Raw genomic sequence first — 12695 nt, forward strand, 5'->3', positions numbered from 1 at the left:
TTGCAGGTGGTAGACACTAAACATCTTGTTGAAAACCAACAGGTAACAACATACACTGTGTGATACTGACCAAGGATTAGAATCTGAGCATCGAGCCAATGATTCTGAGGAGCTTGACTTATCTAAGGGAAGTAACTCTGCATAATGCATTTCATTGTCTTCGGCCACTACGCCACACTTGCCTATGGTCTAGGATTAAGTCATTTCAGATTACCAGCAATTCCACAAAGAAACCTAGCCGTGAAGATCCGTGTCTTCAGCAACCCATGCTTGCAGTAAAAAGCTACTACACTCATCGTAAGAGGCGACTAACGGGATCGGGTGGACAGGCTCACTGGACTTGGTTGATGCATGTCATTGTATCCCAATTTCGTAGATCAATGCTGATGATGTAGTGACTGGATTGTCTGGTCCAGACTCAAATATTTACAGACCGCTGTCATGTAGCTGGAATATTGCTGAGTGCAGTGTTAAGCAACAAACGAACACAAAGAAACCACAATACTGATGATGATTTTATTTGATCACATGGACCAAGTTGAAAATATAGTATACACATAACAATGCAATGCAAAACTCACATGAAAAAAAAAAGGAAGAACATCATGAATGTTAGCTTCTTAACATTAACATCACTCTTAAATTCCTTGCATACAGATCAGTTCATAGTCAAATGGCTTCCTTAACAAAGATGTGCTGCTGATTAATTACTTTTCCGTAACTGTCTTCTTAACATACAGTACTGATTCAGCTTTAATGTCTGTACTATTTAAACACTCCTGAAGTTCTTGCAGCACATGTTGACAATATGGTAAAGTGTGAGTCCTCCTTGAAGTCCAGTAACATCACATGCAGCTGGCCTTGACTGATGTTGACCATTATGATGGACGTGAGTCTATGAAAATGTCTATGTGAGAACCCCGGATCATGTTACTATAACTCTTCATCATCAGAATCATCAGACTCCTCAAGTGCTTCCTGTTAAAGAAAGAAACATAAGTAAATGAGTCGACCATGTGTGCACGGAGTACATAAAAAAAATAAGAGAATAGGTTCTCAGGCAATTACTTTTGAAAATAAAGTGTGTGTGTGTGTGTGTGTGTTGGGGGGGGGGGGGGTTTGCTTGTTCAAACTGGTATGTACCCAAATAACAGTTGCATACCATCAACCTCGGAAATGGCATATGTAAAGGGAAGTAACTGTGTGCTCTATTGGATCGCATTGTTTTTAAGGATTAGGATTTTTTTTTTTTTTTTAAACAAAACATGCGACAGACTTTATGATGATGCGGGCGCTGCCTGAGAACCAACACTATTATAATTTAAATTATTTTTAGCCTAATATAACAGTGAGTGAGCAATGTTTCATATAGAGCAGGCAGCAATATTCCAGCTTCATCATTGCAGACTTTAAACAATTGAGTCTGGACAAACTGGTGACTGAAAATATCAGCCACATTCCAGGCCATGTGGTCACAATGACATGCAATCCACCCATTCACAGAGCCTGACCACCCAATTCCTTTTTGGTAACATTCATCCTATGACAGATTCTAAACATTCAACTCACAGACCAAGGTTGAAAAAAGTGAATTACAATTGTTACAGATGTGTACCAATCATGAAAGGGTAGAGAGAATCAAAATTCAAAAACAACTGAAAATACCTTGTACCCCATGTACCCTGCAGAAGTTTCACATACATGATGCCACAAGAAAATGTTACAATTTGCCGGGCACCCTTCAATGAACCTGAGATTCCATGCACTGTATGCTTATCACTTTACCTCCTTACAGCATGTACAGTGAGTGAGTAATTGTTGCTTTAAGCCGCATCAGCAATATTCCAGCTATTCGCGGCTATTACTTCACAGATTAAATGGCTTGAAATACAGTTCACTCAAAGACAATGTTTAACACTACACTTTGTAATATACAGCTATGGTCGACCCACAAATAATCAAGTCTGGACCAGACAAGAGCCCCGATTGATTTTATGAGCAAAGCCTGACGCTGTTGGGTACAATGACACACAATCAAGTTGCCTGAAAACATATGTTGTTGGGAACCTCTCTGAAAAAGAGATGCAGATTAATGAGATTCTCCACCAGATCTGCAATCATACCATACCTTCGCATACTTCTCTGCCTCTGTGAAAACCTCTCGTGGTACAAGCTCATGTTTTCCACCAGTACCTGAAGAGAACAGTCATCCTTATTATTGTTGTTATAGTATTGCTACATAATCACAATTACCTCAAGCAACCATCTCACACACATTCTAAGCACTGCTTAATCCCAAGCTAAGGTTTACACTATCGTGCTATTTTTAGCACCCTGGGGTTTTCTAGTCATAACCTGATGCTTCTAGTCAAAATACTTAACCAAAAAAACATAAAGATACTCTGCTTTAAACTTGAATAAATGGTTTGCTTTGCAAGACATCTTCAGTTATTACACTGGTGTTGTGCTGAAGGGGGTTCCGTCAGGACATGTTCAGGTCACAATGTACTTAATAGCTCTTCCAGCCTATTGGTATGCTCAATGATTATCCTTATTGAAGTGAGGGCAATGTGCCTCTACATACCTTCTCCGACCCAACTGAGCTCAAGTTCAAAAGCCTTGTCTTTCACTTCATCATGAACAATATAAATTCTGAAAAATGAAAATATTCTAAGTAAATCTATGTTTTATTAATGCTCCTTATTGCTTTTTTTAATTACAACCATACTTATTTTATAACCACAAACACTGGTACGATACTGACAAAGCAAAGATGGTACTCAGGTAAATCTTGGACACAACTCAGAGATGAGCAGTTGCTCACATGGCCAAGGGATGCAACTCTGCAAAGAACACTGCCGACACTCAGACCACTTGGGATCCAAATTGTTATGAGTGAGTGAGTGAGTATAGTTTGACACCGCTTTAACATGTTTAAGCAATATTCCAATAATATCATGACGGGGACACCAGAAATGGGCTTCACACATTGTACCCATGTCTGAAATCGGACAAATTGTTATGAAGAAATGGGTTTTTCAGATTAAAAACGATGTTTTATTGGTCTGTTTTCAGTCGTACAATTGGGTATCTCATACCTCTAGTCGCACGTTAAAAGGAAGCCAGAAGCTGGAATGTAAACAATAAACTTGTTTCCGTCCGGTTGCGCACGCACCTCCCGATGACATGCCACAAATCTCGAAGAATAAGCCATCAAGCAGGACTGGACTGGATTACTTCCCAGTGGGGATGGCTGGGTGGGAACGTACGACTGAAAACAGACCAATAAAACATCGTTTTTAATCTGAAAAACCCATGTTTTAGTCTGTTTTCAGTCGTACAATTGGGTAGAATTCGACGGAACACTGGAAGGAGGGTCTGGAAAGTAATCCGGAAGGGACCTCTTGCACGTCGAATGTACCAAGTTCCTCACCCCTGTAGAGACAATAGAACATTCGACCAGATGCACGGACGAGACAAATTGTTTATTACGAACGCACAGCATGGTTAATGCTCATCGACACACAACTAATTATCGATGCGACAGGACAACTGCACGCGTCAGTTGAACGGCGATCGAAGTGGTCGACGTATAGTTTAGTTACAGAGCAACTCGCAGTTTACAAGGTAACTAAACAGCATGTTTAATGCTCTTCGACCCACAAGTAAGTATCGATGCGACAAGGCAACTGCACACGACAGTTGAATTGCAATCGAAGTGTGGATGGCATATAATTTAGTTCCAGAACGACTCGTCGTATCCAAGGTAACTAAAACTGCATGTTTAATGCTCTTCGACCCACAAGTAAGTATCGATGCGACAGGACAACTGCACACGTCAGTTGAGGTGCGATCGAAACGTGGTCGGCTTATAATGTAGTTACAGAACGACTCGTCGTAGGCAAGGTAACTAAAACAGCATGTTTAATGCTCTTCGACACACTACTAATTATCGATGCGACAGGACAACTGCACGCGTCAGTTTAACTGCGATCGAAGCGGTCGACGTATAGTTTAGTTACAGAGCAACTCGCAGTATACAAGGTAACTAAAACAGCATGTTTAATGCTCTTCGACCCACAAGTAACTATCGAAGCGACAGGACAACTGCACACGACAGTTGAATTGCGATCGAAGTGTGGACGGTATATAAAGTGGTTCAGAACGACTCGTCGTATCCAAGGTAACGAAAAATAGTATGGTTAATGCTCTTCGACACACAACAAATTATCGATGCGACATGACAACTGCACACGTCAGATGAATTGCGATCGAAGTGTGGTCGGCGCAGAATTTAGTTACAGAGCAACTCGCAGTATACAAGGTAACTAAAAAATACGAGCAGTACTTCTAGTCGGAGACAATGTCGAAGGCGACCTGATCGAGAGGCTCGTAAGTCTAACTAGACAGGTAGCGCAGAACCTGTCAACCATGAAGGCACGTAGAATTTTCTGCAATTCCGGTATTTTAGTGAGCCTGTCGCCCGTAGGAGACGGCTCGTCTAGGTAGAAGGCGACCCTGATCGCCTGCCGACGGAGCCATTCTACGACCGTCTTCATGATCCGTGTGATGAAGTCTTCCCCCTACCGGTAGCTCGTCTAAAGGTAGTAGGCTCCGACGATGGTGACGGCGGGGAAAAGGGACCTCACTACCTCCCCCGCCGGCTCGCTGTCGACAGCATAGCAAGCGGTTGTAGCTGGAGACGAACAGCAGTGTCCATGGATCCCCAATGCCTGTCTACTCAAGAATCTTGGAGGGCGCTGGTTTCTTGAAGAGTAGCCCCCAATCCAAGTCCCTACTCATGGGTGACGAAAACGGCATGCCATAGATCGGGTAACGCGATCGAACAGGTGGTTTGCTGAAACTCTGCCCCGGCAGAGCAGAGGCAAGTTCTGGTCCATATCGTGAACCATGGCTCTTAAGACATTGGGAGGGGAGACTGAAGAGACTGCGGCGTATCTCCAACCTTTAAGCCAGCACACGTCGGTTTGTCATCGTCATGATAACTCAGGCAGAAAAGTGAGATAGCCAAGCCATAGCCAGGCTGTCGTCACAATCCATCGTCGACGTCGATTGTGTAGATGTAGATGAAGGTACTGGTGTATTGGTCGATGGTCCATGGACCTCTGACGTAGTCGAATCCTTCTTGGTCGACGCCCTGGAGGTGAGTACCGCCGTCGTGATCTGGGCTATCAAAGCTGGGGCGATATGAAAGTGAGACGAGGGTGTCGATCGGTCATTATCTCTACGACGCTGTCGTCACAATCCATCGTCGACATCGATTGTGTAGGCGTAGATGAAGGAACCGGTGTACAGGCCGATGGACCATGGACCTCCGACGTAGACGAACCCTTCTCGGTCGACGCCGTCAAGGCGAGTACCGCCGCCGTCATCTGGCCTATCAAAGCCGGGTCGATATGAAAGTGAGACGAGGGTCACGATCGATCATTATCTCTACGACGCTGTCGTCACAATCCATCGTCGACGTCGATTGTGTAGGCGTAGATGAAGGAACCGGTGTACAGGACGATGGTCCATGGACCTCCGACGTAGACGAACCCTTCTCGGTCGACGCCGTCAAGGCGAGTACCGCCGCCGTCATCTGGCCTATCAAAGCCGGGTTGATATGAAAGTGAGACGAGGGTCACGATCGATCATTATCTCTACGACGCTGATCTCCCAAAAACTCCCTTCGAAGGCGTCGCACGTCCCCGTGGGGACGAGGGCTACGATCTCTAACTGTAGAAGTACTACGAACCCCATCGTAGTTATCGTCCGAATCGAACTCCCGACGACCTCGAAGGCGACGAACGTCCTCGTGTCGTTTACTGTCACTCGACGAGGCCCTCGACCTGTCGTCCCGTGAACGGGAACGACTTCTAGAGAGGGATCTGTGTTCACTGTCGACCCGCACGACGTTCCTATCGTCGTTGGTAGGACGAGAGACGGACCGACTGGGGACCGTAGTCCCCTCGTGGTCCTCGTCACCACCCGGTCCCGTCGTAACGGGGGTGGCTGAGTGACGCTCTCGATCAACCGATTGACGAAGATCAGTCGTGCGGGTAGTATCATCAGCAGGCGAACGGTCCCGTGTCTTGTCAAAAACATAAGTTGACTGAGGCGGGTCTTTTTCAACTGATTTCTTGGGTGTGGCCGACGCACCACCCCCAGGGCCAGATGTAGGGGGTGCAGAGTCCAAGGATCCACCAGATGACCTCCTCTGCCTGTAGCGCTGGTCAGTAGCCCGCTTCGCCAACGCACGAAGATACAAGTTAAAGTTGATAGAAGACAAATGCTCACATTCTTAACAACGTTTATTCCACGAACACGTTGAAAACCCGTCCTTATTTATGCAGGAAGGACAATACTTGTGAGGATCTACTTTAGACAGTTGTCCTTGACACGAGGCACAAATGCCCGACATTTTGCCACGTGTATAATCAAGTGAAACACGTGTTGAACCCAAACAATGGATTACCAATGATTACATTCCAGGAGTCTACAGGTAAGACATAGTATTATTACTGTATTAGAACAACAACTGTAGACACACGATAAGTACTAGTAGAATACAAACTAGCAGTCTATCGCGAAAGTCCTTCTCGAGCGACCAGCTCAGAGGCGCGCTGAGAGATTTGTGGCATGTCATCGGGAGGTGCGTGCGCAACCGGACCGAAACAAGTTTATTGTTTACATTCCAGCTTCTGGCTTCCTTTTAACGTGCGACTAGAGGTATGAGATACCCAATTGTACGACTGAAAACAGACTAAAACATAGTTATATCTGCACAAATCTGACATAATACACTTGGATATCAAGCCATAACAGGAACAATACTCACATTTTTGCTACTTCTTTCACAAGTTCCTGCATGGTCATATCTTTCATCTGAAACAAAATATCATACATATTAGGCTACATATTCATACCCAGTGCAAAGTATATTAAGTAAGCACAAATTCTTTTCTCAACAAGGAGACCTTTTTGTATTATTTATTGAAAATACAAGACCAGAGAACCAACCTTCAGTTTTTCTATTTCAGTCTTGGCATTCTGTTTTGCCTTTCCAACAGCACAGCCATGGTAACCCTGGAAACGAAAAAATAATCTTTAAACTTGGATCTCTGTTTGGCCAGTTAAGTGGAAACTATCCGTTGGTCTCAGTAACCAATAAGGGATCCTAAATATAATTTCCCTTTAAATGAAAACTGAAAAAACCCACAAAAAATACTGAAAAGAAGAATGTTGTTTTCTTGTGATTTTCAACAGCTGGCAAGGCTGTTGCAGATGGAAGATTATCTATGACCAGGTTGAGTGAGTGAGTTGGGCTGAAGAATATTTAAGGTGTGTTACTTCCTGCCAGCCTCATGTTCGAGGAAAGCCCAAACTATGTGTGTCTGTTCACCATCAGAATACAATGAGACTCAGTCCGCCCAGTCAAACAGCCTGACCAACCAAACCCCAAGTTAACAAGCTCTTAAGATGATCATGAGGTACTGTGACAAAACCACACAGGGGCAGCCTGGTTGAAATAGACCGAGATATATCAAAACTATGTACTTACCCATGATACACCTGAAGGATCTATCAGGTACATCTGAGGACCATCTGCTTCAAAGGAGCCGAGGATGGCGCCAACGCCGAATGGCCTGATCGAGCTGTATAGTGTGTAGGCATGGACGTACATGGACACTCGGTCTGTCAGGTGCTGCAACAAAACAAACAGTTGGATAGGACAGCTTCTTTCTTTGCCAAGAACTAATTGTACTAATCAAGAAAGTGTAATTCAGCAAGCATCTAAAGTTACACCAGAGTGCAAATAAAGAATCGGCCAAGACCATTTAGTTTCATCATCTCATGCTAAGTATCGATAGATATTTCTGAGCAACTAGACACCAAGTTTGATGTTATAACTTATATGCACATAGATTAAGTGTTCAAGTAATGTTTTACACCAGTCTGCAATCTCAAAGCAATATCACCGTGACATGTTAGTAACCAACTCTGAATAAGTGTGTTTGTTTGTTTAACGCTGCACTCTGCAATATTCCAGCTATATCGTATATGACGGCAGTCTGTAAATAATCGAGTCTGAACAAGACAATCCAGTGATTGACATGAGCATCGATCCATGTAATAGGGATACGAGGACATGCATCAACCAAGTCAGCGAGCCTGACCACCCAATCCCGTTAGTCGCCTCTTACGACAAGCATAGTAGCTTTAACTGCATGTATGGTTTGCTGAAGACCTATTCTACCCGGATCTTCACAGGTCTCTGAATAAGTGGCTGATAGCATAAGCACCAATCCAAGATGCATGGTGAGTGAGTGAGTTGGGTTAAATGCTGCTTTGAACAGTATTCCTATTATATCACAGTTTGATGTGGGAGGAAAACCCTAAGTGATGGATGCACTGGTGCTGACGAACCTAGAAACATAATCAGTGATATGAACAGGATCCTGAACAGCGAATTGTGGCCATCCATGCCCCCACCCCCCAACAATGATGCAGGGGTTGTGATATGATAATATGACACAAAAGTATCCATTCTTCACTTATACATGAAACAAATGCTGGACCTGGTAACCATGGTAACAGTTATAACTTGTGAAAAGTGGGACTTGTAACATGTTTATCAATGATAGGTTTTCATATATGTTCTGAAGAATACAAATTGAGATGACAACTTAATGTTTTGGTGAGTGAGTGTTTCAGTTACATCAACTACCTGCTTCACAGGGGATAAAAGGCTGAAGGGATGCTGATATTACATGTTTACCACCAAGAGAGTGGTAATGGTGCTGACAAACCTAGAATAAGGGAGAACTGGGATCTGCACCCACGACACACCTTAAGGTTTAACTCTGCACAGTGAGTGAGTGAGTGAGTGACTTTTAACAGTATTCCAGTCATATCGTGGCGTGTCAGCTTAATATGGGAAAAAGCCCGGGTCTGCAGGTCTCAGACGTTTACCACTTCAGTGAAACCCACGAGCACGGGTATGGTGCTGACAAACCTAGGAACATAATCAGGGCGAACTGGGATTCGAACCCACAATCATAGGTTTCTGGCGTGCCCAAGGGACGCAACTCTGCACAGCGAATCACGGCGCCTTAGACGACTGGGCCACCCGTGCCCCCTAACTCTGCACAGCAAACTGCCCTCTGCCTATTACAAACTTTCAGCACCATGCCAGAAACATTATCAGGACAAATCTGGGTTTGAACGGGAGCAAGTCCCCACAGCAAATATATGTGCCTTAGACAACTGGTCACTTATGCCCCCTATAACCATTTGTGCAAAGCAAATAGATAGTCAAAAATACTTCTCAGTCTTGTAAACTAAAATTAGAGAAGTGTAACAACCATCCCTTTGCTATTTCATTGCATGCTGTTAGTGCCACCTTACCTTGAGGGGAATGGATGAGCCATAGTTGTATCTGTAGTTAGATGCCTCCTCCCGGGCCTGGTCCACCAGGTGGCGTGCATCAGAGAGAAGACCAGCCACAGCCTGCAATATATGTACCACCTCATCTTATATTTAGTGGAGGAAGGTTGGCTTAGGTTGTTGGTTATGTTACATCAACAAAACTAATAGTCAAGAGACACTGAAAATATATATGGCACTTGATTCACAGAAAATTAACACTGTGTTGGACCTGTGCTGAGTGAACACAATTCATTTGTGATGTGATCAGACCTATAGTAGTGAGTAGTGAGTAATGAGTATGGTTTTACGCTGCTTTTAGCAACTTCCAGCAATATCACAGGTGGACACCAGAAATGGGCTCCCCACATTGTACCACGTGGCGAATTGAACCTGGATTTTTGGTGTGATGGGTGAACGCTTCAACCACAAGGCTACCCCACGGCCCCGAACAAACCTAGTAGGTGAGGTTAAATGGGGTTTAACGTCGCATCAAGGATTATTCACTTATATAGCAACGTGTATGCAAATATGTGTGTGTGTGTGTGCTTGTACAAGTCCAGCTGATGCCAGTTTATAGTGCTAGCCCATTGAGATACCATGCCGCAATTTAACATGAATACCCCACTCAGACACAGTATACTGACTCCGAGCCAACCAGTCCTTGTTTTAGCCCCTTAATGCCGAGCACCAGTCATGACGCAGCTGGGGATCGAACCCAGCACCTTCCACCCTCCAGGCGAACGCTCTACCACTAGACCACGGAGGCGGTCAACAAACCTAGTAATGCTTTTGTAAAATATATGGGTTTGAAATAATAATGAATCTCCCAGCATGTGTCATTTCATCAAACATAAGACAAGTCATTGGCATTTCTATTTCAAAGAAATACATGATGAAATGATCTATAATCACAGAGCAAAAACAGCATCACCAGTTAACTCACCCCTCCTATATGTTTGTCAATATTGAAGATACGCTTGTTTGAACCTGGTTCATACAACTTTGATGTAACCAGCTTTTCCACACCAAATACAACACCGTCCTTGCCACGAATGCCTATTGCTGTCCTGTAAGCCAAACATGTACACATAAACTGTATATACATCAGAAAGCGTTATCATTAGTCTCTGAAAGGCATTTTAAATCTAGAACTTGATGTAACATGCATAGCCAATGTAATAATATGACATATAACATGAATGACAAATTAATTTTTTACACATACTTAACAGCAATTGGTATAGAACAGTTATATCCAAATGTGTCAGCTTTGTGTGAGAGGTGAGTCCAAAGTCATGCAGGTCTTAGACATTTACCACTTTTGTGAAACCCACAAGCACGGGTATGGTGCTGACAAACCAAGAGACATTATCAAAGGAAACCATGATCATAGGTTTCTGGCGTGCCCAAGGATGTAACTCTGCACAGCAAATGGCGGTGCCTTATATGACTGGGCCACCTGTTCCCTAGCGTTACACTGAAGTCTAATAGCGTGTCGCATACATACATGATACACTTGCACAATTTGAAATTTTGATTTTGACCCTATGTTAAGTGACCAAATTGTTCAGTCACTCACCCACTGTTTTCAACAGCTTTTTGAGCATATTCCACCTGGAAAACACGTCCATCAGGTGAAAACTGAGAAGCTGACAGGTCATACTGAAACATAAGATGTTACACTATAAGCTAAGCAGATACTATGTACATGGCAATTCAATAATATTTGATATTGTATCATGATTGTAGGTAATAGTGAGTGAGTGAGATTAGATTCATTACCAAGGTACCTGATTTACTGTCACCCAAACTGACTTAGGTACAAACTGGGGATTGTTCCCCTTTGCACAGTGTTAGCACTTTAATTAACTTTTAGGACTTTCTGGGACCCAACAGGTATGATAAAACAACAATTGGGTATCGATGTTGGATAGCCATTGATCAGGAGGCGACTTGGTTGATTTCATGTCATCATAACCAAATCATATGGATAGCGATGTAGATCTAACAAATGTTATATATGGGGAACACTTTCTTAGTTATGTACAAATTCTAGTACTTTTTTAGGATGAGTCCTATCCGGGATTACAACCCACACTCTCCCGAGTGAGGCACCCAATCACACAGTGCTGTATGTATCACTGTGTTATGGGTTTTTGGACGCTAAAGAAACATTGTGTAGTTTTCTTGCTAATCACAAGAACAACTGTAAAACATCTCACGCCACACCCCTTGTTATAGCATGAGTAATCACGATAAACATGGCCATCTGAAAAAGTATGATCTCTGAAAACCTATGATCTGACAATACAGTTTTTTTGTTTGGTGTTTAATGCTGCACTCAGCAAAATTCCAGCAATATGACGGCGGTCTTTAAATAATTGAGTCTGATAATAATCCAGTGATGGACATCATGAGCATCGATCCATGCAATTGGGATACAACGACAATACAGTAATTCACTGCATGCTGTTGCAATCAACAAGCCGGATATGGACTCATCTGCTGTTTGGAGTACCAGGTACAATTCTGTATTGCTTCTGGTTTGGGTACATTTCGAAAAGTAGCTGTGGTACACTCTCCAGTACCCATGCCGACAACGATCAATCTTTATTTGGGTTGTATATTCTGATTATTTGAGTGCATGCAGTTTTACAGGTTCTTGTTCATCCTACTTGAGACGTACTTCGATCTTTGTCATTCAACGGCGCTATTCGGAATGTATTAGCGTGTACAATTCGTTAGTTTACGATTCATTACATACAGACCCCTTACAAAGCAAGGGGTCTAAAAGTGCCTAAACGCTCCTTTGATTCATTTTGTTTCACAAACAATTCTTCAAATCTTGCAACTGAAAACATGCTTATACTTCAAAGGAACACAAAATATCACGCCATGAAACGGTGATACTTACACCTGTTCCAATGGAACTCATAGTTTACTTCGTTCTGTTAAGCCTAGTCGCCTCACTTCGCTAAGTCATGCAACCGATGAGATTTCTACGACGCATGCCCAAGCACCTGCTTCCGGATTGTAAAAGTTTAAGGTCGAGTCAGTATACGTCCCTTTCCCAGACCAGGCCACAGCGCTACGTTTATCGAGTGGTATACATCTTGCAAGGGACGCGACTCTTCCCATTAATTACTTGCGCTCAGTGCTACTGTCATGGCGGATCTGTTTACGCATTTGTTTACTGTCGAAGGTCGGCTTGTTGTTATATTAACGTACAGATCGCTAACTATAACTGCCAGGAAGTCTCTTAG

At 43.4% G+C, this 12695-nt stretch overlaps 1 protein-coding gene across 1 annotated transcript; it reads right to left on the reverse strand.

The window, feature by feature from the left end:
• Window positions 1–502: 502 nt before the first annotated feature.
• On the reverse strand, window positions 503–12472 carry LOC124146080 (proteasome subunit alpha type-3-like). The gene is made up of 10 exons (XM_046516153.2): window positions 12347–12472; window positions 11012–11094; window positions 10376–10499; window positions 9412–9513; window positions 7565–7708; window positions 7024–7089; window positions 6842–6888; window positions 2585–2652; window positions 2129–2193; window positions 503–978 (listed from the first exon to the last, which is right to left on the reverse strand). Exons 1-10 carry the CDS (start codon window positions 12365–12367, stop codon window positions 934–936), a joined length of 765 nt encoding a protein of 254 aa, XP_046372109.1. The 5' UTR covers window positions 12368–12472; the 3' UTR covers window positions 503–933.
• Between the last annotated feature and the right edge of the window lie 223 nt (window positions 12473–12695).

Source organism: Haliotis rufescens, unplaced genomic scaffold, assembly GCF_023055435.1.
Source record: "Haliotis rufescens isolate VD_foot unplaced genomic scaffold, xgHalRufe1.0.p SCAF_3, whole genome shotgun sequence".
NCBI lineage: Eukaryota > Metazoa > Mollusca > Gastropoda > Lepetellida > Haliotidae > Haliotis > Haliotis rufescens.

What these genes read in the sequence shown, in the direction of transcription:
- LOC124146080 (XM_046516153.2), bottom strand. Translation starts at nt 12,367, where the DNA reads ATGAGTTCCATTGGAACAGGT. An exon ending in TGAGTTCCATTGGAACAGGT is followed by an intron (nt 11,095 to 12,346) that starts GTAAGTATCACC and finishes CTTATGTTTCAG; the next exon opens with TATGACCTGTCAGCTTCTCA. An exon ending in AAAGCTGTTGAAAACAGTGG is followed by an intron (nt 10,500 to 11,011) that starts GTGAGTGACTGA and finishes TTTGGCTTACAG; the next exon opens with GACAGCAATAGGCATTCGTG.